General features: G+C 37.2%; 1 protein-coding gene across 3 annotated transcripts in view; it reads left to right on the top strand.

The window, feature by feature from the left end:
* RELCH (RAB11 binding and LisH domain, coiled-coil and HEAT repeat containing) overlaps positions 1 to 26,189 on the top strand; it is a 72,248-nt gene extending 46,059 nt beyond the window's left edge. The window contains exons 17-29 of one of the 3 annotated variants that reach the window (XM_030445841.1): positions 1,920 to 2,076; positions 2,638 to 2,761; positions 3,566 to 3,614; positions 3,995 to 4,074; positions 4,894 to 5,000; positions 5,594 to 5,693; positions 9,496 to 9,578; positions 10,497 to 10,560; positions 11,668 to 11,806; positions 12,751 to 12,867; positions 14,672 to 14,760; positions 19,184 to 19,254; positions 25,070 to 26,189. In XM_030445841.1, coding sequence (XP_030301701.1) covers positions 1,920 to 2,076; positions 2,638 to 2,761; positions 3,566 to 3,614; positions 3,995 to 4,074; positions 4,894 to 5,000; positions 5,594 to 5,693; positions 9,496 to 9,578; positions 10,497 to 10,560; positions 11,668 to 11,806; positions 12,751 to 12,867; positions 14,672 to 14,760; positions 19,184 to 19,254; positions 25,070 to 25,190 — 1,301 coding nt within the window. In that variant the 3' untranslated portion in view covers positions 25,191 to 26,189. Of the gene's footprint in view, positions 1 to 1,919; positions 2,077 to 2,637; positions 2,762 to 3,565; positions 3,615 to 3,994; positions 4,075 to 4,893; positions 5,001 to 5,593; positions 5,694 to 9,495; positions 9,579 to 10,232; positions 10,316 to 10,496; positions 10,561 to 11,667; positions 11,807 to 12,750; positions 12,868 to 14,671; positions 14,761 to 19,183; positions 19,255 to 25,069 lie in introns of all 3 variants that reach the window. The other 2 variants (XM_030445842.1, XM_030445843.1) reach the window with 2 other exon arrangements.
* Positions 26,190 to 26,871: the final 682 nt, after the last annotated feature.

The raw sequence follows: 26,871 nt of genomic DNA, 5'->3' as shown, positions 1-26,871 counted from the left end.
CCAGCGGTACGATTGCACAATACTAATGTGAAAATGTTAAACATGCTCTGATAAAACTTGTTCATCTGACTTGAGTCCTTTGAAGATGAGCACTTTTACCCTCAGTGGCCACTGCTTAAATAAGGCTAATACTTTAACAAGGAATTAAAAAACTTAAAGCCTTTAGCCTAGTTTGACAGTTTGCTCCTGCATTAAAGTAGATGAAAAACCTATCATGTACTTTTCCACTAATCCATTAACATTGCAGCAACTACAAGCTTGCTTTGTTGAATTTTGCAGTAGGAAAGATGAAATTGGTACAGCTTAAATTTATTGCTGAAGAATTTTAAATGTGCTTTAAATGAATTAAGAATAATGAAAACAATGCCTTTGTAGTAGATTTTCAATCCCCAGGTACTTTGATGGTCTAGAATTTTTCTGAGATCTTGCTTTTTACATGTAAATTCTTCTCTTCTGATAGTTCAAATATTTAAGGAGTCTGAGGAGGGAGCTTTTTATGTAAAGGTTGGAGAAGTTAAATAATTAAGCTTTAGCAATACAATTCAGAAAACCTTGCCTGCGAGTAAGTCTACTGTAAATCTGCATGAAGCTCTTTGGAATCATAGAATGGTTAGGGTTGGAAGTGACCCTAAAGATCATCTAGTTCCAACCCCTTTGCCATGGGCAGGGGCACCTCACACTAGACAGAGCTCGTTCGAAGCCCCATCCAACCTGTCCCTGAACACTTCCAGGGATGAGGCATCTACAGCTTCCCTGGGCAACCTGTGCTAGTGTCTCACCACCCTCACACTAAAGAATTCCTTCCTAATATCCAGTCTAAATCTACCCTTTCAGTTTGAAACCATTCCCTCTCATGAGGGACCTATCCCAACAGGCATGCTAAAATTTCTGTCCCATCTTTCTGTAAGCCCATTTGAAGTACCAAAAGGCTGCAGTAAGGTCTCCCTAGAAGCCTTTTCCAGGTTACACTAGCCCAACTCTCAGCCTGTCCTCTACACAAGAGGTGTTCCATCCCTCTGATCATCTTCAGGGCCTTCCTCTGGTCTCTCTCCACCAGCAGAGGACAGAGCTCTTCTTTGTCCTGAGAGCTTCAGACCTGGACACAGTATTCCAAATGGGGTCTCACGAGAGCAGAATACAGGGACAGAATCACCTCTCTTGACCTGCTCATGTTGAGCTTTTCCTTCACCAGTATTCAGTCATTCTCCTCAGGGCTGCTCCTCATCCCTTCATCACCCAGCCTGTATTGATACCGGGAGTTCTCCTGACCAGGTTCAGGACCTTGCACTTGGCCTTGTTGAACCTCATGAGGTTCACATGGGCCCACTTCTCAAGCTTGTCCAGATCTCTCTGGATGGCATTCTGTCCCTCAGGTGTCAGCCACACCGCTCATCTTACTGTCATCTGCAAACCTGCTGAGGGTGCTGACCCCAACACAGACACCTGAGGGACACCACTCATCACCTGTCTCCTTCTGGACATGGAATTGTTGACCACTACTCTCCAGATGTGACCATCCAGCCAGTTCCTTATTCACCAAGAAGACCATCAAGTCCATAGTTCACTCATTCAGAAAGAAGGACCATGTCAAAAACCAGCTAGATGGCATCTATAGCACTTCCCTTGTTCACTGATGCAGTCAGTCTATCATAGAAAGGCCACTAGGTTGGTCAGGCAAGATTTGCCCTTGGGGAATATGTCCTGGCGATAATAATAATATAATAATAATAATTCCATAATCTCCCTGTACCAGCATTTTGTCTTCACTGAGGATTATGTAATCTCTTCAGAGATGCATTTAAAAATCAGTTTGATAACCTTACACAAAGAGTTTCAGACTTTGTTAACTATCTTTACTGGCATCACCTCCAAGGTATTTTCATGTTCTTCTCATGATTGCTTGTTCTCTGCTGTGACAGTCACCAGATTCCCCCGACCCGTGTCACCTCTTCAGGATGTGGCCATCATCATCGGGAGTCGTGAACAATTAGCAGTGTTGTTGCAGCTGTATGATTATCAGCTAGAACACGAGGGTACCACAGGCTGGGAGACACTGCTATGGGTAGTCAACCAACTGTGAGTTAATTTGTATCTTATGGTTCCTAATGTCAGAAGTATTAAAATTAGTAGTTCTTAGGTGTGGTTATACTTAATAATTATTAAGCTTTGACAATTTTAAGTATGATTGTGTTTAAGAGTTATTAAAAAGGAAGAGATGCACTTTACTTGCCACACTGAATTTACTTTAATTAGTCAGAAAGTAGCCGTTATCTATCAGGATAGAAAACATTTTTTAGAAACATTCTTTAGAAAAATGTTTCCTTCATGGTTGCAATAGTATAGTCAACTCCATGTTGAAGATTCTTGTATTCTGAATATCTCATGAAATAGACTCTTCTGCAGCAACAGGTGTTTGAAAATGTAGGTCAGTCCTTTCTGACAGTTACACCTTTGCTTTCTTCAAGGCTCATAGAGAACATACAGATAATCTTATTAAAAGTAATAGTGTTGTCTGTGTCATATATATTTATTCATATTAACAATAAAACTCTACAAAAATAACTGAAGAGAAACAAAATATTGGCATATTCTTTAATGTCCTTTTGTTTCCTGATTTATTTATTTATTTATTTTTAGGCTACCACAGCTAATAGATGTAGTTGGCAAGATCAATGTAGCATCAACTGCCTGTGTCCATGAGTTTTCTAGATTTTTCTGGAGACTTTGTAGGACATTTGGGAAAATTTTTACGAACACTAAGGTAAGATTTTACCTGAAGTATTCACCAAAAAAGAGTACTTTGGTAATACATATTCTTTATATTTACATTGTACCTGAATTACTGCACTTTATATGACCATTTATATTTGCATGTCATCTTCATTCAAGAAAGGAGTTTTTTCTTTAAATTCTATTTATATTTTCTTTGTGAATGGGACAGAGAGTGTGAGAGATCCTTCTCAATTCAAACCTTCTGAATATAATTCAAAGTACTTAAGAGGTATATAATAAAACACAAGGAATATCTGAAGATAAAATTACAAAATAGGATTAGCATTATGTGCTGCCTTCAGAGAGGAGAATAAAACCAGACTTTGGTTTTTGAGAGGCCTTTCTGTATGTTATCTTTAGAACTCTTGCTTCTACAAATTCTTCTAGTACTGATTATCACAGCTATATGCACTTAATGTACAGCAAAGATATAAAACAAAAAACTTTTTTGTTTTTTACATGTAAAAAACGTTTTACTTAGTAAAACCATATAACCCTAAAGCCTGACTAAGTGTGTTGCCAAGAGACTTCAACTTCTGGTGTCAGGAGTGCTAAGTACTACTACTTCAGTATGGTCCTCAGTAGAGATGTTTATGCTCTTGTGTCATACTTTAAATTTGTGTAAAAGCTCTTTAAAGGTGTTTTTTCTTTCTGTATCTTCAAAATATCCTTTCTCTGTTGTGGATTTGTTGTTTGGTTTTCCCCCCCCCCCCCTGTTATTCTTAATTTTTTCCTCGGTTACTTGATACTGATAACAGGTTTTCTTACGTGGCATTCATCATCCTATCTATAGGTAAAACCTCAGTTCCAGGAAATCTTAAGACTCTCTGAAGAAAACATAGGTAAGTAGCTTTTTAGTTCTGTAAATGTATAAAAGTTTATGTTAACCACAACTGGAAAAAACTGTCAATTTCTTGTTCAAATAACATTTTCAGACTGCAGTTCTGAAATTTGTCATTGCTCTGAAATGCTAAAAATCAGATCTTCATCTGAATGCAACACTCAGAACTTGTGTGTGAAGTACAAACAATCTCAAATCCAAATACCACTTGAGCTTTATTTTAGCACGTGTGTGTATCTGTGCTTATATAACTGCACACATTCTTTGTGCATCTATAAAAAGTCTGAGAAGTCTACCCCGTGTATACAAAACTATATGTTGCACACACATGTATATACATATGCATATGTAAAACCTTACTTCTTCATTATGTTTCATTAGATTCCACAGCAGGTAACGGAGTGCTAACAAAAGCAACAGTTCCTATCTATGCAACAGGGGTTCTTACATGCTATATTCAGGTAGGTTTGTTTTTCTATTTTTTTGTTAGATGTATAATAATATGTATAATTTATTCCACAAAGAAGCCGTGGCTGCTTTCTTTGAAAACTTGCTTTCCTTTTGTGCTTTGAAGGTAATAAGTGGGTAGCTGTAAACACTAAGGTTTTCTAGCGAGGTTGTCTGCTACATTTAGATGATAGTCATCAGTGTTTAAATCAGAGTTCAGTACATTTTAAAACAGCATTTGGCATCTTCACCACTGCTAACATAAACAACTGCCATCTACCTCTGCTGTTATTCCATGAATGTATACTTGGCCATTTAACAGTGACTGCTGCAAATGTAAGTTTACAAAATTAAGTGTAACAGATAAGCATGTAAATTGCCATTCTAGGCATAGGTGGAATCTTAAAATTTTAATGCTACCTAGTACTAAAATAAACACTCTATAAATAATACTGCTTAGTGCTCCTACAATTATGAACTGGCATATACGTAGCTTACAGGAATATGAAATATTTCATTATTGCAAATGTTTAGTGGTCTGTGAGCAGCCATGAAGGTGCTTAAGTACTCCTCTTAAGTGTTTCTTTAGTAAAGCAATTTAGTAATTGATGCACAAGTATGTGCTTAGTTGATGAAATACAGAAATACAGTCCCTTCTTGTGTTGGCTTTGAAGGCTTCTTGTTGTTAAACCACATTTTTAAAGTACATAATAAGTGTGTTAGAGGCTAAATCTAGTTTATTCTCATTTACAGGTTGTCTCTTTTGCAGCTGTAGGTCATCACAGCCACAGCTCTGCTTCTTAAACATTCAACATTATTCTCTTTGCTTTCAGGAGGAAGACCGCAAGCTGTTGGTTGGATTCTTAGAAGATGTGATGACCATGCTGTCACTGTCCCATGCTCCTCTTGATAGCCTGAAAGCTTCCTTTGTGGAACTGGGGTAAAGACTCTACCTTGCAGTTGACTAGACCTAAAGATATTAGAAGTTTTAATTAAAAGCTGCCAATCTGGCTGTAATTCCAATCACTTTGATGCTTTGAGTGAATAAAGGGTATACTTGCTTTTCTTTTCCTTAGTGTTCCACAAAATTTAAACTTTTAATTTGCAGATGAAAAACTAGTGGTAAAAAAAACCCTGAAGTGTAAAAAAGAAACCAAAAACCAAACAAAATAAGCCACAAAAATCAGTCACTGAGGACAAAATGGAAATTAATTTTGTGTTTTGCATAGTCTTATGATGCATTCTAAATATGTATCTGCACTCAGTTCATTATCCTAATTTATTGAAAATTATATTATTGAAGTGTTTTTTTGAAAAAAGAAACTTCAAAATGCAGCATGTTTTCTAGACAGCAACATGTTGCATTACCTTCAGAATGAGGTAAAGGTTGTGTGTCCCTCTGAAAGGATAGATGTTGGAGTTTTACATTTGTTGAACAGTGGATTCTTGTGACAACATTTTGTAGGCAAACAACAGCATATTCAAGATTTGGGGTTATTTTTTTGTTTTAAATGCCCAACTGTTTCCTTTTAGTGCAAACCCAGCTTACCATGAGCTGCTATTAACTGTCTTATGGTATGGAGTTGTCCATACATCTGCTCTTGTTCGATGTACAGCTGCTAGAATGTTTGAGGTAAGCCTTATCTAAACTTTTTTACAACTTCATAAGACTAGAGATGATTTTTTTAAACAACAGTTTTTCATACGATGTTGCTACATTCTTAAAGATTACAAATTACTTATATAAGTTGTGTACTGTGTGATGGAGCAGGTAGTTTTTGTGCAGTTGTTTCTGTATCTGTTCTGTAGCCAACAGCATATCTTTCACTGAGCAGTTTGTCACTGGCCACTCACAAGCTGTTCCTGTTGTAGCTGTGTTGTGTTCTTTGATCTGCTGCTTGATTGTTCTGTTCTGGTTATTGCATGCTGAACATTTTCCAATCGTGAAAATGCATTTCATTGCTAAACTGTTCAAACCACAATTAAATACATCATCAAATGTGTTTGCTTAGGTCTGTAGATAGCAATAGACAAACATCTCTGAGTTTTAATATCTACTTCTGCTATACAACACCTCATCAGTAGTCTAATTCACAGGTTACAGGTTTTCATTACTTTTTATGTATACTCAGATAATGCACCTGAATTGCAATTTAAACTAGTTGCTCTTGGCTTCAAATATGGTGGTAAAAATACAAATTTAACTACTTACAGGTTTTCTTCACTTGAAAATTAAAATAATTCGCTTTTACTTTACTTGCCACATAGTGACAGCTTCATCTTTTCCCTAACATCTATATATTTGTTTACGATAAAAACTGTTCCATTTAAGTAATAAGTTTGCTTTTATTTCCACATAATGCCTTTATGCATTTGATTCATCAAGTGTTCATTAAAAATGGCACAGACAAAAACTCTGGGAAATACTGCACTTGCTGAACAAAGAGATTTTTTTTTTTTCATGTTAGATATATTTCTAATGATGCTATTAGATGCCATTAATGGCATCCAATAAATGGCAGACCATTTATTTTTCCTTTTTTTTTTTTTTATACCTTTACAGTTTTTTCCACATTTATCTCATTTGGATAGCTCTGCGGTGGACTTGCTACCCTGTATCCATTTCCAAAAATATTTCTCAAGTCTCCCTCAGAAAAAAAGAGCATTTAACATAACCCTTATTGTTCTTTACAACTCTGCAAGTCATGGCAGATAAAGTTTTTAACAGCCATTTTAAGACTTACTGAGATTGACTTGAAAACACAGCCTTGTATTTTTGGAGATGACAATTTTTGGTCACCCTTAAAATATTTTTGAGTTGTTTGGGGTGGGGTTTTTTTGTTTGTTTTGTTTGTGGGGTATATTATTTTTTTTTCCTAAATCTATCAAGAGCATTACTTGCATTTTATATTTGTAATACTAAGCTTTTTTTTTAATAAACATCAGCCAGACATTTGAAAGACCTCAGTTATAACAGGTTGTTGTCTTGTTTTCAGTTTCTTCATGAATTCAGCTGAATGATGTTTATTTTTTGACAGTCTTGCATGCTGTTTCACAGATCCCAGAATTTGGGTTGGAAGGGACCTTCAAAGGTCATCTAGTCCAAGTGCCCTGCCATGACTGCTTGTTTCCTAGCATACTTAGGGTTTTACTAAAACATTGGCAGCTTTGTTGAAGACACTTTTCCCACTTGAAAGTAGTATCATCACTTTTTTTACACTTTAGCATACATATTTATACATGGTGACATGGAAATTTGAAGATGTGGTAATGGTTGGTTTTACTTTTGAAAGTTTCCTTCATTCAAGGAATTTCTGAAATCTGACTGCTGAATGGGAGAGCCCAGCTATTAGGTAAAAAAATCAAGAGTATGTCAGCTGCAGGACGGTTCTGTGAGAATTATCAGGATTCTGAGCAGCACAGGGGTCTGTACAGCAGCACAGGTGCTGCTATGATTTCCTGCTTCAATACCAAACTTCAATACCAAACCTTTACAGCCTGTTAAGGATTGGAAGGACACAGAAGTGATTTGGAGCCATTGTACCACTTCTCTCCTTCAAATACAGGAAGCTTTGTGCAATGGTTTTTAAGGTGTGTTATACATAAGAATATATAAGTATATATAAGAATATATAAGTAACAATCACACATTAATCTAGTGGAGCCAAAACAGGATAAAAATTTGTGCCATCTCTCTCACTTTGGCTTTAGATGCTGCTACCCTGGCTTTCCCCGTCCAAGAATTTCTCTTGCTTGTGTTAATATTTCAGTCAGTAGTTTCCCATTTAGATGTTGATGCAAACAGATTTGATTGCTGCTGGTTTGAACATGAAGCTCATAGTTGAGTTGTAAGCTTCGTTGGTCTTTGTAGGTTCAAGGCTAGGAACAGAGTTGGAGTGACAGCTGAATTATAAAATATACTTTATTTTCTATAAGAGAACAATTCTGTTCACCATGCTTTACCATAGTGGGAAGTGTGGCAGCCCACATAGTCGTGCAGCTGAGATTGTTCTAAATTGTTTGCTAACAATTTGTTGTGTAAATCCCAAGAATTTTTTTTTCAAAGCACTACATTACCTCTAGGTTTTTCTCAGAATGAGATAAGTAAAGAAAACTGAAGTTCCTTAAAATCGAAATTGTTAAGCATTCTCTGCTTTGGTAAGTGGGAAAGCTGGTAAATGTGTGTGAAGAGTAAAATCATCATAGAGAAAGCAGTGAGCTGTTTCCTTAGCAGCTGCTTGAAGAGTAGCCCATAAGCTCAACCAGTCATCACTTTAAGTTGTTGCAGTGTAAATAACCATGGAAAGTATTAATATTAAAATGGAATAGTTGAACTGACATTCCTAATAATTTCTGAATATCAAATATAGGAAGTTGCAGGTTTCCCCCTTCAGATGCTTTGCAGCAGTAATGCAATGTTCTTGAACATCTTTACAATTCTCTCCCCATTCTTCCTTCTCCAGCTGTCTTCTGTAATGCCACAAGACATTCAGCGCACATGTGTGGCCATGCTTGCATTCAGTGTTTATAAAGCAGGAATGCTCAAACAGCAGAATGTAAAACCTTTTCTAGTTAGATGGCATAAATGGCACCTGGTAACATCTAAATTCAAATTATTTCCATATACGTATGTGTAATAAATTCCACTGTCATGGAATTTATTGTCTCAATTTTTTATGTTTGGGATGTATTGCCACAAATATATCTCTCCCTTAGTTTGCAGAAAGACTAAATGAAATACATTTCATGACTAATCCAAAGATTCTCCATTTTCTACCTGCATAGAGCAGCAAGGGAAATGTGGGAAATTTTGCACACATACTGCGTGGACAGCAGTTAAATCTAAAACAGTCCTGAATGACTTTAAGGAGAGCTTAGTGACATGTGGTAAGGTGCTGTTGGGCACACTGAAAGGTCTGAAAGTTACCACTCAGTGCAGGAAAAGTACACACATATGGCCAGCTAAAGGCATGTATTTTGCATGTCAAAGCCACCTACTATAATAAATACCATTCCACTGAATGAGAAACAACATTTAGATTAAGCTGTCAAGCTCAAATTAGCATAGCTTTAGTATTTAATTTTACATAATGGTATGTAAAATTACATAATGCTATCAGCAATGTAATTGCATTTTAATACATAATAATTGCTAAACTTTTGGGAGTTTGAATTTTAAAATAGCTGAAAATAGAGAAAATATCATCGTGTTGTGGAATTTGTCAGGTTTGTGCTGATTGCCAGACCACTTCAGCTTTCTTCATGCCTTTGCATATATGAAGCACTAGTGTAGCAGTATCTGCTTAGCTTCTAATTTTGGTTTGCTTTTTGTGTTTTTTCTTTCTCTCTCTTGGTTGTGCCGTTCTTCTTCCCATGATACTGTGCTCACTCTTTCCGTGCATCACCTGTGATACCCCCCTGCTCCGACCATTCAGCTGTTGGTGAAGGGGGTACATGAAACTCTGGTAGCTCAGAGAGTTGTTCCTGCTCTCATTACTCTCTCCAGTGACCCTGAAATGTAAGTTTCCTGACTGTCTTGTATACCTGGCATCCCTCTTAATACTGAGGAAGAAATAACCATCAGTTCTGTTTCTTCTTCTGGCTGAACAAAGCTTGAATTACTTATAAAGAAAAGCAGCTCAGTTGTTTGTAAATTAAAAGGTTTAGTGCAACACCTAGAATCAAACTGGATAAAGATGCCAAATAAACTTTAAGTAGAAAAATTAAACCAATGCCACTTGATTTTAATGGCTTTTTATATTTAATCTTAGTTTTGAAATTTGCTCAGATCCTTTCTAGCAGAAAGCTGGATCCTAAAATTTTCTGTAGTGCTGTTAGCTTTGCTATTGGAAAATGAAATGTCATCTGCATTCCTGAGACACAGTTTTGGCTGTATCTAATTTTTCTGGTGGATAGCTGCAGTACTTAATTTCTCAGAGATTCTGATGTGATATTTCTTTCAAACTAAGGAGGGATGCTTTGCTAATCTCACTAACAGGTTGTTGCTAATAGATTCTGCAGCATGAATAGAGTCTTAAATGTTTTAATGTCTTGTGTGGATGACTAAACCAAGAAAAACCCCAAGAGTCTGCCTGCCCATCCTCAGTCACAGCTAACCCAGTTCTTCCAAGTTTACCAAACCATTTTTTATTGCATGTTGACTGGTTTACAGCTGACTCTTCGAGGCATGAGTGAAGCCTTAATTGACAAGCGGGTTGCTCCGGCCCTTGTTACCTTGTCCAGTGATCCTGAATTGTGAGTTTCAGATTGAGACCTTCAGTTAATCCTGTCTGTCTTTTTCCTGGCCTGCTTTTTTAGTTTTGTCATTGCTAGAAACTAATGTAACTTATAGTACTAATATTTAAATTTTGGTTTATTTTTAATTAATTACAGTCTCAGGGTTTAGTATCTTAAAGACTCTATTTTTCTGTTGTAGTTCAGTCAGGATTGCAACAATTCCTGCTTTTGGGACCATCATGGAAACTGTTACTCAGAGAGAGGTAAGACACCTGTTGTAAGGCTGTTGTTTTCTGTAGCAAAAGTAGTGGGTGATTTTTTTTTTCCTCTTAAGCCTAGAAATCTAATAAAGACATTTCTGTTTAAATATCAAACCAGACTAAACAAGAAGCCACTTATGTACAGGAGGAGGTCTGTGCTAGGGGATGGGAAAACCTATGCTCAAAATGTTTTTTAGAGCATTCCCCAATGCATTTGAGAAATTAAGTCCATTCTTTCCAGATAAAATGGCTTTACTCTAAAATGCTAATCAAAAAGTCATGGTGGGATTCAGTTACTTACATGTAAATATGTTGTCCCATTTCATATGCTTAGATGCTTTATCCTGCTTGATTTTCAGCTACTTTAGAAGTCTCTTGTCATATAATGACCTTATATAATTAATCTGCTATATCTGCTGGTTTAGACCCTGGTGTCCAAGATTACAATAAAAGACATCATAGTGACATAACTGGAAAATCCTGGAGGATGATATAGATGTGCAAACCTCCACCTGTTTTTTTTCCATGATAGAACTTCACTTATAGATCAGAATCAGGCACTCAGGGCAGCAGTAGAAACACTGTGTTTTGTTTTATATGATAACTGTACAATCAAATTTCTTCTTAAAGTCCTCACAACTTTTTGCAGAGCTTGCATTCTTCCTGTAATTTCAACATACTCTAAAAGAATGTGTTTGAGGAAATGTGAGTAAGAAGTCGGTGATGACTCACAAGTACTTGGAAGATGGATGTTACAATTTTGTAGCTTGGAATGCATGCCTATAATCAGTTTGGGAAGAATACTGTTTTGTTACCACACAAAAAATACTGTATCCATTGCACTAATTATAATAAGCCTTGGAGTACAGAGGTGATACAGCCTTCCAAAATGTATCAGAAAATGTTATTTTTAGAACTTTTTAGTCTTTACATGTAGAGCTGCATTAAAGAGTTTGGAGCATCCTGTCAGAAAAAAATTATAGATTAATAGAAGTTCCAAAGTTTATCATTTGAAATCCAGAAAGTTATAGACACACTCTGAGCTAATCATAACAGCTTCTAGAAACTTAATTCTTCTGTGCACTTTTCATTTCTCTGGGAATAATTAAGCTTCTGGAAAGAGTAAAAATGCAGCTGGCGTCTTTCCTGGAAGATCCTCAATATCAAGACCAACATTCTCTGCATACAGAAATCATAAAAACATTTGGAAGAGTCGGACCTAATGCTGAGCCCAGATTTAGAGATGAATGTAAGTTGCATCAGTGGGAAAGATACAGTCTTCCTCTTTCTGTCCCAAAGCTAATAGTATGCCAATTATGTTGATTTTTTTTTTTTAAGTTTTTTTAAGTTTGTTTTTTTTCTTTACTTTCTGGGTTTTATAAAAAGTCTGAAAACTCTTGTTTTCAGAGTTTGGTGCATTCCAATATTTAAGATTTTACTGATACAGTTTTCACTTAATTTAACATACCAGTGTATACTGAACTCCATCACTGGACTGGAGGGGAATGGTCACATAACTGCAGAGAAAATTTGAAGTTGTCTTTTTTTTTTTTTTCTAAATTGATGTGTAAAATGCTTCCTGCTCCCACTTCCCTTCTTGCTTCACCACTTCCTGTCATATAAATTTCAGATGTTCCACACATTTTAAAATTCATTGCATCCCAGATTAACAATTTTTTTTTCATGGCCCTGATACGTAAAGCACATAAAAAAGCAATGTAAGTTCTCAGATTGTCTTAAATATATTTGTATACAAAACATAAGAAGCTGCCATGCCTCCCAACTGCAGGCATCTAGTTTAGCAGCTTAAGCTCATTAGATAAGCTTCCTCTATAGTCAGCAAATATTTCTGATATGCAGATCTCTGTCACTAGCTTATCAGCTGTATTTATAAAATAGAAACATTTTTATGACAATTTTAGCAGCAAGAGAGTAATAATGCTGCAAAATATTTTCTGTACACTGTTACTACCTTTTCATTGTAGGTGGTCTTATCACAGTTTTATTTCAAGTTCAAGTTGATCAGTTAAATCTCCAATGACAGTCCCATCAAAAAACATTATTTGCAGTTCTTATTACACAATGATGTGTAATGCTTCAGATGCCTGAGAATTGCCAACTAGCAATTGTTTAATGATAAGCAAGTCTACAGAAAGCAATTTCAAGTTCTTATTCCTGTCTTTACTTTTACAGTTGTTATTCCACACTTGCACAAGCTGGCCTTGGTCAACAACCAGCAGTCCGTGGATTCCAAGAGACTGGATATTGCTACACACCTGTTTGAATCCTACAGTGCTCTTTCCTGTTGTTGTATCCTTTTTTTAAGGGAAGTTTAGCTGCTAATTCTCTGGTGTGAGATTAAATACTTGAGAAACAACTAAGTATGGTTTTGAATGTGGGGTGTAAAACATCATCTGCTCAGTGTGAAGATGTTTTCACAGGAAGTGGATGTGGTGAGTTGACCTTGGCTGGATGCCAGTTGCCCCCCAAGCTGTTCTATCTAACTGCCTGTAGTTCCTCCTGTGCTATTTAACATCTTTGTCAGGGACAGGGACAGTGGAATTGAGTGCACTCTCAGCAGCTTTGCTGATGACTCAAAACTGTGTGGTGTGTTGTGGTCAAGATGCTGGAGGGAAGGGATGCCATCCAGAGGGACTTTGACAGGCTTGAGAGGTGGGCCCATACCAACCCCATGAATTTCAACAGGGCCAAGTGCAAGGTCCTGAACTTGGGTCGGGGCAAGACCAAGCACAAATACAGATTGGGCAGAGAATGGATTGAGAACAGCCCTGAGGAAAAGGACTTGGAATTGCTGATTGATGAGAGCTATGCAATGGCCAGCAATATGCACTTGCAGCTTAGAAAGCCAAGATCCTGGACCACATCATAAAAAACATGGCCAGCATGTTGAGAGAGGTGATTCTGCTCCTCTACTCCTCTCTCATGGGCTCACACACTGGGGGTACTCTGAGTTTTGGAATCCCTAACACAGGAAAGATATGGAGCTGTGGAGCAAGTCCAGAGGAGGGCGATGATGAAGACTGGCTGAGATAGTTCAGGTTGTTCATCCTGGAGAAGGCTCCTAGAAGACCTAGAAGGCCTTCAAGTACCACAGGGTGTATAGGAAATCTGGGGAGGGACTTTTTGCAAGGGTGTGTAGTGACAGGACAAGGAATAATGGTTTTAAACTGGAAGAGGAGAGATTTAGGTTAGACATTAGGAAGAATTTCTTTCTTGTGAGGATGGTGAGATGCTGGCACAGGTTGCCCAGGGAAATTGTGGCTTGGAACTAGATAATCTTTAAGGTTCCTTCCTACACAAACCGTTTTGTGATTCTGTGATCACTCCCCATTTCAGTAGAAACAGGGTTGGAATGTGTAGAAAAATAAATGGAAAAAAAAAAATCATGGGTCAAGGTAAAAGAAGTTTCATAAAACAAAAGGCACTCATGGCAGCAAAAGGAAAACAAAAGATTTATTCTTCTCATCATCAGGTGATATCCAGCCACCTCCCAGGAAACAGAGAACACATAGTTGTTGCTCCAGAAGATAAACATCATATTAACAAATGCTACCTCTCCTCTTTTCTCTTATTTTTTGTTGCTGAGCAGGTACTATATAGTATGGAATATCCCTTTGGTCAGTTTGTGTCAGCTCTCCTGGCTGTCCCCTCCCATGATCTTCCCCACCGCCATCCTACTGGTGAGGGGACAATGCTGGAGAGACAGCCCTGATGCTGTGCTAGCACTGCTCAGGTGTGTTATCAGCTGTTATCAGGCTGCAGTGGGAAAAATTAACTCCATCTCAGCCAGACCCAAACAAAAAAAACCCTACAAGAACAAAAACCTTCATCTTCACTAGTAGATGAAGATGATTTTATCAAGAAAAAATATGAAAGAATGGTATGGATATATGAAATGCATGAAGTTAAATATGTTGAAGGTCTTTTAACCTTTTTATTGGTCATGAAGTGCCAAATGCTGTTCTGTTTCCTTGGGTTTTGTGGCTGTAGCTTATCCCTGTGTTTAGTAGAATAACTATCAGAAGACAGAAAATAGAAATGTGTATAATTGTATACAACAATCCTTATAATACCTTAACAACCTGTTTTTTAGTTATTTCAGAGGATTTAATGGTCAATCACTTTTTACCAGGACTTAAGTGTTTACGAACCGACATGGAACATCTCTCACCAGAGCATGAGGTGAGCAGCCAGATTTACTAACTGAGTCTGAGATGCAGGTGGCAGCAAAATGTAGCTAAAATGTAGTGATATTTAAAAGCAAAAGTTAAGGACAGCCACTTGTAAGTAGTATTAAAACATAATATTGAGGGGGTTTTTTTTTTGAGAGAATAGGTCACATGATTTTAAAAACAGTAAAATCTTGTAGAAGTAATTCTAGGCTGAATCCCTCTGCAGAGAAATATTCAACTGTCAGAAATAGATGTAGAAACACAGATCTTTGTAAAGTGAAGGAAAGGGAAATGTTTTTACTGTGTTTTTTTCGCCAAACAAGGATACATTAAAATCAGTGGCCACAATATATTCAAGGAAGCGCAGAGGAAAATTGATGGAGTGCAAGAGAAAAAGTATAGGAAAGCATAGTCCTTGAGATGCATGGGTTGCACTTCATGTCTGGAATACTGTTTCCAGCTCTGGATTCACCAGTATAAAATCATGGACCTACTGAAAAGTCTTGAGTGAAGGGCCACAAAAATGACCAGAGTATCTCTCCTAGCAGGAGAGGCTGAGGGAGCTGGGGCTGTTCAGCCTTGAGAAGAGAAGGCTCAGAGGGAAACTCCTTGGTTTATATAAATATCCAAAGAGGAGGTGCAAAGAGGACAGAGCCAGGCTTTTCTCAGTGGTGCCCAGTGACAGGACCAGAGGCAATGACAGGTTCTGTGTGAACATCAAGAAACAAAATTTTACTGTGAGGGTGACTGAGCACTAGCACAAATTGCTCACAGAGATTGTCGAGTCTTCATCCATGGAGATGTTCAAAAGCCATCTGGATGTGATCCTGGGCAGCTGGCCCCTGCTTGAGCAGGGGCTGGGACCAGATGGTCTTCAGAGGTCTCTTCCTACTTGATCCACTCTGTGATTCTTTGAGTTTAAAAAGCAGGTTATAAGTCAACAGGACTATATGGGAGCTAGCAAGATCTTCCCTGGTGGAAGGAGTTCACAGAAAGTAGCAAAAGAGAAGACTTATCAGGAGAAGCTGACTTGAGAAACTCAGAAATCTTACCCTTATGACTATGCACTTTTTGTAAATACTTAAAGAGAATGAACACTAACAGATTGAAACAGATAGTAGCTGAAAATGAGAAATAGTTTAGGTTTGTATTTGAGACGAAGTGACTTGAGGTGATCATACTCTCTAGGTGTTCTAAGTTCTTATACTTGGTGAAATCTTCCCTTCTTCCAGTTATATTTTCAGTATAATAGCCTATAGTCTCGTTCTTTTATTTTCTGTTTATTATTCTATTATGTTCTATAACGTACAGTATGTAGAGCTGGAGGTGAATTAATTTGAGGAGCTTTCAGAACTAAAAGGAAAGACTCTTGACTTCAGAGGGCTGAGTCAGAACAGACAGTAGTGGCCTGAGTGTCAGTCAGAGGAGACAGAATTGCACTTCCTTACCACAGGCAGCACTGGAGGGGACCTGGCAGGGATACTCCATATTCAGAGAGAGCGGGAAGATGTTTTGTGTTTTGGGAAGTCTAAGAATATATCTGAAAGTTGGGTTTGGTTTAACTTCATTTGTTCTATCATAATCAGTCATGGAATAATTGATACAAATACTAATACTTTTTTTTTTTATAGTAGTTAATGCAACTCCTAATGCCTGTGGGCATATTGAGCTCAAATGATGCCTCAATTAGAACAAAAGAACTTGTTTTATGGAGTTTGTCTTCTAGCCAGAGAAGGAACTGACAGCTTAAAGAGGATTAATAAATAAATAAATTAGTGAAGACAGCTGTCAATCCTCCTTTATCACATTCTTCATCACTGTGATTAATTGGCTTCAGGCATGATGCCAAGTGCCTTATTTTTTTAGGAGAATATTTAAAAATATTTATTTAAAAATATATGTTCTCGCTCCAGTAGGTTAGAAAATTCACTACAGCTTTTACTGTAGAAATGGAAATCTGGTGCTTAATCAGCTCCTTGCTACACCAGGATGTTTGTAGGCACCATAATAGAGACCTCTGAGGCCACGTTAGTCCTGGTGTCTGTCTTTCCAGCCTTCTGTCTTAAAAACTGTTTTCTGAAGTAAATGTGATTTACTGTGTCAGTTACACATTTGCATGTAAAGAAGTAAGCCTTTTCTCATTCTTTTGATCACTGTGGTGTTGTTCATGGTTCAAATGGCATATCACAAAAACACATTTCCTCACTCACAGAGCCTTAGCCCATGTGGCTCTAACATCAGTACACAGTTTATGCTCAGCTGGGAAATGTAAAATCTGTGGGATTTGTCTGGGATCCTGGCAGGCAGAATTTTTCACTCATCCCTCATATTCGCTTTCCTCCCGTTCATTTAAACAGAAGTGCAAATTGGGGATTTAAGCCTGGCCCTCTGATCTCTAAAATCAATATTTCACCTTCTGCAGACATTTGAGATACTTTGCCAACATCTCTAATTCCGTGTCAAGTCCCTTTTTCCCCCATCTCCGTTTGCTTTCTATTTCTTTTTAAAATAATTGGATTTTGAGTTGTTTGAAAGTGAGATATCAGTACTTGTTAAAAATATTTAGTCCACTGGCAGTATCGCTTCTAATAATTAAGCATGTTATGCCTTTTAAATGTCACCAAATGTGTATTTAAATTTCTGAGTGATTTCATAGACAGTCCTGTGACCAGAAGAACACAAGGAAATAGGTGTGAGCAGTATGTGCAGTATCATAATGTAAAACTGCAATATTATACTGTATTTATACTTTTGCTCTGTTTCACCATGAACTTTAACACAGATTTATTTTGGAGAAGAGGCCAGAATTGTTCCATTTAAGCCAAGTGTTGTTCAGCCTTTCCAGAAGGAGTCGTCTCCATCCCAGAGCTCAAATGATTCTGGGTCCTTCCTGAATCATTCTGCCCCTTGTTAAAGACTTCATATTGTTGATAATTGGAACATCTAGATTCAGATAGGTGTATAAAAATGCAGAAAGTGCTCCAATGCGTAGGTACAAATGCTAAGCATCTAAAATTATGGCAACTGTACTTAGAAATTTCAGGGTTTTCTTGATATAGAAAGTAAAGCTTGCTTTTTCATTGGAATTCTGAATACATTTCTCTTATGCCTCTGTACTCTTAAGTACATAATTTATGCAAACAAGGGACAGCAACTTTAGCAGTAAGAGTTGTAGTCCTGATAAACTCATAGGCATGCTTGCTGCTTTCTGAAACATTTGGGAGTATACAACACTTGCTACCCAAACGGTTTCAAATGTTGAAGTAATACTTTTGGAGAAATAGAGTGAACACTGGCACAGATCTGCAGACCAGGCCACAACGTGCTGGTGTAATGAATGGTTTCAAAGGATATTTTGTGCTGCAGCTGTCTAACAGGTATTTGACACAAACCAGCTTTTTTATGTATATAAACACATTTTTAAATAGTTATTTGTTAGTAACCATTGATGACTGATTTGTATTCTGGAGATTTAAATTAAGGTGGTTTTTTCTTTATTGTATATGGTTAGGTTTGGGTAAGAAAGACCCTGCTAATTTTCTAGCTTTTAGATTTTAAGTGTAATATCTCAAAAAGTTTCCATTGATGCAGTGGGTACCTGTGTGTGTGTGTGTGTGTATGTTTGTAGTTTCACACTCTGTGTTGCAACTGTTTTGCCAAAATACTTCAAATGCTTGCCTTGATGTGTTAAAACAGTACTACTGTGACCAAGGCAGGGAGTTATATATCTGTCCAATGCATTTTATGTTTGCTTTCAAAGCCTGCTGCTGGAAAACATTCTTCTATTTTTGGTATGCTGGAAAAATGTAAAATATAAGCGTGGGGTGTACTCAGTCTTAAATATTTTCTGCAGAAACTGTAAAGAAAAAAAAGCCTTGATTCACAGAAACCCTGAAAGACACCAATGACAGGACATCAAGTTTGCTTTAGAACTTCGTTTCCATTAAAATGTCTCAGGATGCCATCACATTTTTGCCTTTTTTTATTTTTTTCTTCCATGTATAATGTTGGTAAAGATTTAAATTTTAAAATGTACTTAAACTCTTTGAAGGAAAATAGAGGGAAGATGAATGTATGTTGAAGTTAATTGCTAATAAGTAAAAGTATTGTTTGAAAAAAAGGAAGTGTGTCACAGAACTGAGTTTGTTTAAACTTGTTTAACTTTGTTTTATAAAGCCAGGGGAAGGAGGAGGGAATCTTTAACGCCTGTAACTATTTAAAAATATTTTCTTCCTTTAAAGTATTTTGAATAGTTGTGTTGTTTCTAGCCACAAGGCATTCTCAGATAACTGGAATTTAAATACACCTGAGGACCATCAGAGAAGCTTTTTAAACACTCCTGCTAACTTCAGAATTAGTTGCAGAGTAGATTTTTTATGAAGTGTTAATGTAAAGAAAAAATATCATGCATTTCTCTTCCTTATGTGTCTTAGGTTATTTTAAGCTCCATGATAAAAGAATGTGAACAGAAAGTGGATAATAAGACCGTCCAAGAACCACAGGGGTAAGGCATCCACTTCTCCTTTTCAGTGTCTCCAGAGTAATGTTCTGCGGAGTGAATTCCGCAATGATGTCGGAGGCTTGTGATCAGACATGCTGCACTGACATATTGTGTATGCAAAAGCAGGTCTTAGGAACTGTCATGCAGTTTGTGGTTGCTTCTATTTCCAGTGTAAAACACAGGAAAAGAGATTTTTATTGTATTGCAGCAATGACCTTTTTGTTTCCCCATGCTACTTTCTTCTAAATTTCTTACACATTTAGAACAGTAATTGAATTCCTGTTCTGAAAGTGAGAAAGCAGGGAGTGCTTACAGCAATGCATGTGGCATGCACCTTCCACCCCTCTTTCATGCGGATGGCTTGCAGGCTGAAGGAATTGTTCTGCTCATGGTAATGACCTGCTCCTGGCTTCCTTTGCTTGCATATGACTGTGCACATGAGCAGTTTCTCCAGTGACCCTACCTGTGTGAATGTGCTGCTTAGTAAATGTTGGCTTTGAGGAAATGCCACCTGTCTTGCTCTTCAGTATAACACCCATTCTGTAATAGCTCAGTAAACTCATCTCTGTAGTGAGGAGGCATCAAACACATGATGTCTGTGCATCCATGTGGCGGGGGGGGTATCATATGTATTTATGTCTGTCATGATAACAAAAGAAGCTAACATACCCACAGATTCAGAAAGCTAAGCATCATTACGATGAGGCAGATGTGTTCTTTCACCTGCTTGTAGCCTGGAATGGCATACAAGCAGGTAACTTCTCATGGATTGTTACATAACTTCATCAATCCTCAGCAGTGTTGCCAAGAAGAGCTTGAGAAGAAACAGTAGGTATCTGAAAAAGAGAATCTATGCTCCATCTTTGATGCCTTGCCATGGGAATCAAGACAATTACTGAAACTTGTTCATGGCATTCTTCTGTATCTGCACAAATTGAGAGAACCGACTCATTGAAAGAGCTCAGCCAAAATCCTGGAAGCAGCTGGCAGTTGACTGAAATAGGAAAGGTTACAAGAATTGGACAAAAGAGTGTGGGAAAAAAAGAGTCAGTCTCTCATGCACCAGATAAAATACCTCAGGTTTTACTAATGGTAATTAGTCTCTTTAGTGGTATAGTTAATAATGACCGGGGAGTGGCAAGAACTGAATCCATTTGAGGTGTGAGCATCAGGTCAGCACTTCAAGATCTACTAGAAAGGAATTTCAGACTTTGGAAGTGAAATAATTTTATGTTTGAAAATGTCTTAAGTTCTACAGCTAATCACAATTCATAGTGTATCTGTTCTAGTAAGGCAATTGCCTCTATCTAGACATATAGAAGTCCTGTGTAAGGGAGAAGAAATACAAAACTTTTAAGATCCACAGAGTGCACTGCCAGTCAGCTTCTTTCCTCTTTCCTGTTCACATGGCAATATTATGAAGTAGGGACTGTACTAAGTGTATTCCAGTTGAGTAGCAATTTTCACGATAAAATAGTTTTTTTGGACATAGTAGTTATTCACAGAATAAGAATAGGTTTATTTGACTTAATCACTCCACAGGCACGTTCCTTGCTTGCAGCATAAATAGCCAGTCAGTCAAGAACAAAAAAATACACTTATCCATACTGTTAATTTTTTTTCCTCAGGGCTTCACCATGTTACTTCCTCAAGCTTTGTACTTTTGCCCTTATCCTTTCTGCCTTGCCATAAATGGAGCTTTCTAGCTTGCATACTTGTGTGTCCTCCCAGTAGCCATACTGGGAATGCCCATCCCATTTCTGTATCCTTCAGATTCTTCAGCACCTATTTGCTTTTTATTTTTAAAGAATGGTGAAAGCTTAGCTTGCTATCAGCTATGTTAAAGTTGGGCACCTAAGCCAGATATTTCCTCAGAAAACAACCTACCAATAATGATTCTTGGCAAGTTAGAAACTTGCTAAGTTTGCCCCATCAGACACACTCTACTTTTTGCATTAGTTTTATCAAGGCTTTTCCTATAATATGTACCTTATGTAGCAGATATCCAATAGGTAATTGTGATAAGGCAGAATTAACACCCAGACTCTTTGCAGATCTGATGCTAAGCAATTGCTATAGGCTCACCAGCCAGCCTCTGCACATGACTGAGTATTATTATTAACAAGTGGATTCATCAGAATCAGCTACATACCTGGACATCTGTTCCTTGGCAAATGTTTCCCCTGCCTGGGTTTTATGGACTCTTGTTTCTAATCTACAGACTAACTGATACTCTTTTTTTCATTTTCATTCTAATTCTTTGTACAATAAAAAAGCCACCACATCAGACTTTGACTATGTAAAGAAAAAAAAGGCTGTTGATGTAGCTAAGCATAGAAGATAAGACTTCTATGTCTGATATATGGGGTTTTAATTTAATTTAGCACCTCTTGAGTGACTTCTTGACCGTCTTTTAGGAGACATACATTATTAGAAAATAAGAAATTGATTTCTTCTCAGGCAAATGTATTCTGAAATAATTTTTTTCTCTCACAGAGTGCAGCAAATTAACATAATATCAAATTGGTCTCTTTAAAGAACACCATTAACATCAACATGAAGTGGTTTTTTGTTATCTTACCTATATTAGCTGAACTGTGAAACCTAAGGTCATGAAACAAAATACTTTGGCTGAGCTCTTCCTAATTCTCAAGTGGTGCACTTGAGTTGGACAGGATTTTTAATTTTGTTTCTTTAAAAATGTGCTTTTGCTTCTCTCAAATATTTAATCTACTTAGTTCATCAAACCTGTTCTTCGTGTGCCTAGAGTTTGAGTGACCAACTTCTATTTCATGTGGGGTTTAGACTACTGTGCTTTAGCTTATATCAATGCAGAAATGTTAACCTAAATTTAAGAGATCTGTATTACTTAAAATCCCTCTTCTGAAAGTATCTTGAAATCACAACTAGGCCTATTAAGCCACTGCAAAAACAGCTAAATGCAGATATGGTACAACATCCAGTGTATTTTCCTTCTAGAATGCAACTGCTGAGTAAAGTAAGATTTGAGAAAGAAAAGCTTTTAGAATGTGTTCCTTCACTCTTTAATTAGCCTTCCCCTTTCTTATTCAAGATCAGGGCATGGTTGCAATCTTTTACTGTAAAATATTAACATGAAATGTTTTACCACCAAGAAAATGACCTTTTCATATACACGAATATCTCCTTTTTCTTGCTAAGCCCTTGCCAATTTCAGTTCCTAATTTCAGTGTTAAAAATATTTTACAACGGATTTAAATGCAATCAGGAGATAAATTGCTGATTTTTGTTAACGACGTTAGAACGTATGCACAAAAATAAAACTGGATGCAGAAACAGTCATAAGAGAACTGTTTATTACCTTGTCTTTGACCCTCACTGTTAGAAAAGGTTGGTCAAATAATATGGGGTCACAGAAATTTATTTTTTTAAGAAAAAAACAACCTAAGATTAAATTTGCCTTTTAAATATTGGGTAGCCACTTCTGTTGAACATTTTGTTTAGAAATTAACAAGGTATTTCAGTCATGGGTACCAACTTACATTACAAATTGTTAAATACCCTGTATGAATGTTTATTTTGGGCTAAGCCTCAAAACGAGTTGAACTCTGTATAGCATGTATTTCATCTAGACACTGGTCAGACAGTTGATGTTTAGACATTATTTTTGTTTGTGGATTGGTTTTTGTTTCATTTTTAAAACAAGGACTTTTCTATAGGACTGCTTTTTTCAAACAATTTTTGTTACTGCCTTGTTGGGTGCTCTGATTATTTTTTTTTAAAGAGATTCAAATTATTTGATTTAATAGTCCTTTTATTGTTATGTTTAAATGTTCGATTTGTATAGTAATAGTACTTTTGGAGCATATTTAAACCTTTAAGGATGTCAAATGTTGTTTCTGTTTACATTAACAGAAGATTAGAAAGCATTCTAGATACTCCAGTTTCTAACTTCTAATTTTAACATCAGAGGGCTGATGTCCCTCAAAATGTCTTTTATCAGATATTATCTAGAAGGAAGTATAACCTGAGAAACTTCTTGACTGAAAATTTAGGCAGCATACTTTCAAAAAAATGTTGCTTAAACAGTAAATATTGGATAATGAGGAACTTCACAGAGCTTTCAAATAATACCAGCTAATACTAGGATTTTAAATTATATGATTGACTTGAATAATCTGTTCCATTAACAGGAGATGTACTGAAAAAACCAAAACCACCTAATAGAATGCTTTGTGATACTACTGGCTGTCCTTGAATGGCCCTTCAAGAATCTGGGGCTGTTGGGCACTGTGGAAATGAAGACAAGAGGGAGTCACTTCAGTTTTAAAAGTAGAAATGGGGGAGGGATATACATTTGAGGGGCCAGAGTTATGATACAGTTAAGCTATCTGTGAACCTGCAGTACAGCGTTGTTGAGAAGATTCCCTTCTGTTTTTTCTTTTTTATTTTCCAAGTATTGTGTCTTTTTAAAGAGTCAGAATTCTGTACCTCTAAGCACCTTTCTTTGTGGTATGAAGTGGAAGAAAGTTCTAAATGCATATGTGCTACCTTTGAAGAAATAATTGAAATTCTGTTGAAGTAATTTGGAGTTAACTTCGGTATGACCTCCCTTGGCATGAAAGTGTCTAAAAGAACTGTTCAGAACCTTGCAGACTGAAGTGTTGGTTCCTGGAAGCTGGCAGCCTGTGCCAGTAAGACAGATCTTGTGATCTTAGGGATAATTTTGAAATGCAGGCTTCACACTGAGCTCACAAGGGAGAGTTTCACTGGTAGTGTTTTATGTAAAATTGGCCCTGTCTAATACTGAAAAATACATTTGACACTTTAACTACAACTATAGGAAGTATGGCATATTTATTTACACTCCTGCTATTATATTTCTGCCTTGGTGCACTCTGTCTTGATTCAGTTTATTCCTACTGTGCCAGACTGTTACGTGTATCTGAAGTTGAGCTTAGTCATCAGTTGCAAATTAAAAAGAAAAATTTTTTAAAAATCCTGTTAATTATGGAGCATTGGGATAATTTCTTAACGTGTTGTTCAAAGCCCCTTGTAGGTTCAACATTGATTGGGTTGCTCCTTCTAGCCTGCTTGTGGGAATGGAAGACTGGAGCAAAGGGAATAGGAATCACATTGACAGCAAGCAGAAGGGGTAGACCTGGTAGCACTTACAGCACCAGAGTGGGATTAACAAGAATTTTACAGGGGGATCAAGGGAGAGCTGAACAGGCAATAAAGAATAAAGATTCATTGGGAGTTACTAGGCTGACAGTCCACACCAATTTGAAATCCTGCTCAGATGGAAATACTTTGAAAATAAGAGAGTTGGAAATGAAGGAGAGAGGTCACCGTTTTGTGATTACCTTGCTATTACTTTTCCCTGTATCTCTGCTAATGGTCACTGTTGGAAGCAGGATACTTGGGCCTAGATAGATGCCTGGTCTGAACCAGTACTGTTATTCTTGCATTAAATAAGATTGATGCTTCCAGTGAGAAGACAAAGCTGATCTTTCACAGAGGTATTGGTCAGTACAGCAATTGCCAGATAGCTAACAAATGCTAACGTGGTGACTTCTAAAGTATAAAGTAGGATGTGCAACTTTTTTGAAAACAAAAGTTGATGACTTTTCAGTAGGACTAAATGGCAGTAGGCATGATAATTTGTTTAAAAAGTGTGTATTTGGCCTTGGTGGTGATGGTTTTTCAGTTCTTGTTGATGGGTGAGTCTTTTGTGATCTTAACCTCCAAAATGCAAAGACAGTTCAGTTGCTTATTAAATAACAGCACAGTGTTTTCTTGGTAAGTCTTACATCACTAATTTTTTTTTACTTTCTAGCTCGATGTCAATTGCTGCAAGCCTTGTGAGTGAAGATACAAAGACCAAGTTTTTGAACAAAATGGGCCAGCTGACTACATCAGGTGCAATGTTGGCTAATGTATTTCAGAGGAAGAAGTAAGGTGGGAAAAGGAAGTCCCAGCTAACACTAAGATGGACCTCACAGAGACTGGTTCCTGTACTTGAAGTACTTGCCTTTTAATTTCTTGTCTTATGTTCTTGTAGTATAATTTTATTCTAACTTCCAAAGATATTTGCACTGCTTTTGAATATCGCTGTGTATCTGTTAATTTTGGGTTAACTGTGGTTGATATAAAACTGAAATCATAGTCTGTACCAAGTCCCCAAGTTCCGTGTTCTTGTCTTTCCAGCATATTTTTTTTTATATAGTGGAAGGTTTTTCTTTTTTTATTTTCTGACAGGATATGGGCAAATATCTGTATTATACATGGAGCTATTATGACGGTACTTAAAATAATGTAAATTTGAAGTCATTGTCATGAAGTAATAAAAGTGGAGATTACTTATGTATTTAAATTATGAAAGAGTAATGCAGATTTTTTTATTATGTTTCTAAAAAAGAAGAGGAAGAGCCACCAGCATTTGTCTGCGCTTCTAGGGTTGTTTTTGTAAGAATGTTGCATCTTGAATCCAGAGGAGCTGCAGTATCCAATGTAGGAGGCTGCTCGCACTGCATCCGTCTGCAGGGAATGCTCATGTTTCAGGTGATTTGTGCTGACATTGTAAATGCGCTGTACAAAGTCCTTCAGATAAAATTCTCCCATCTGTTGTGGTTTTTTGAGGGCTGCTTTCTTTTGTTGGGGGTTTTGTTTTATTTTAAAGCACTTTAACAACCAGTCTACACATGCAGAGGCACATCTACTAATTAAAGGAAAACCACAGTAAATTAATAGATGTTAACAAATGTGTAAGCTACCACACAGGGCTCCCAGTAGAGTTGTGCAGGCAGAGGAAGCTGAGGCAGGAGAAAGAGTGCTTTTGTGCTGCACTTGGTGTGTAGTCCTATGTGCTATGAAAGCTACAATTAAAATGCTTTGTTGTTTAGACTGACTCTCAGTTCAAACTTCATTTCAGAGTATTTAAAATTATGTTAAGGGAGTCTGACATGCAGTTTCTTTAAAACATTAGGTAGATTTGATACACACCTCATAAAAATGATATTGCAAGGAGTATCTTCAACAGCCAGCAAAAGTTTTTGTTAGCGAGGATGCATTAACAGCTAAAGCCTTTTACTGTTATGCAGCACTGTTTTTTTTAATTTTCCTTCTTTATGTCAATGTAAGTTTCTGAAAGTAAACTCGAGTGCATGCATGAGGTAGCAAAATGTTAAAGCTCAGGCATTCTCTGACACGGTACCATTCAGTTCAGAGGCATTCACATCTTTGAGGACAGGGAAAGCAAAAGGAGTGAGGGAGGAAAGCACTGACTGCTGAAACTGAGTGTGTTTGGAGTAGCACTTCAGGTATTGCCCTTAGAAATACTGGAAATAACTTGAGGCTTCTAAGTGCTTTGTGTCTGTGCCTGTTGGCTCTGCATATCCAGTTGCCTGCCGTGTTTGTGTTGTGACAGGGCCTGCTGCACACTGGCACCCTGTCAGTCCCTTTACACTGCACTGAGGGAACATTTTTCCTGAGATTACAGACAGCTCCATGCCTTCGTGTTGCTTGTTACCACAAAAGTATACTTTTAGCAGACTGACTGTGAAATGGAAACATTCCAGAGGAATGGGAAGTGGTGACCTTCCTCTCTATTGTTCTGTTGTCAATAAAAAGTTTTGTATA

Source organism: Calypte anna, chromosome 2 (assembly GCF_003957555.1).
Source record: "Calypte anna isolate BGI_N300 chromosome 2, bCalAnn1_v1.p, whole genome shotgun sequence".
NCBI lineage: Eukaryota > Metazoa > Chordata > Aves > Apodiformes > Trochilidae > Calypte > Calypte anna.
The sequence above is the reverse complement of the archived record's forward strand: the minus strand, read 5'-3'. Positions and strand labels throughout refer to the sequence as shown.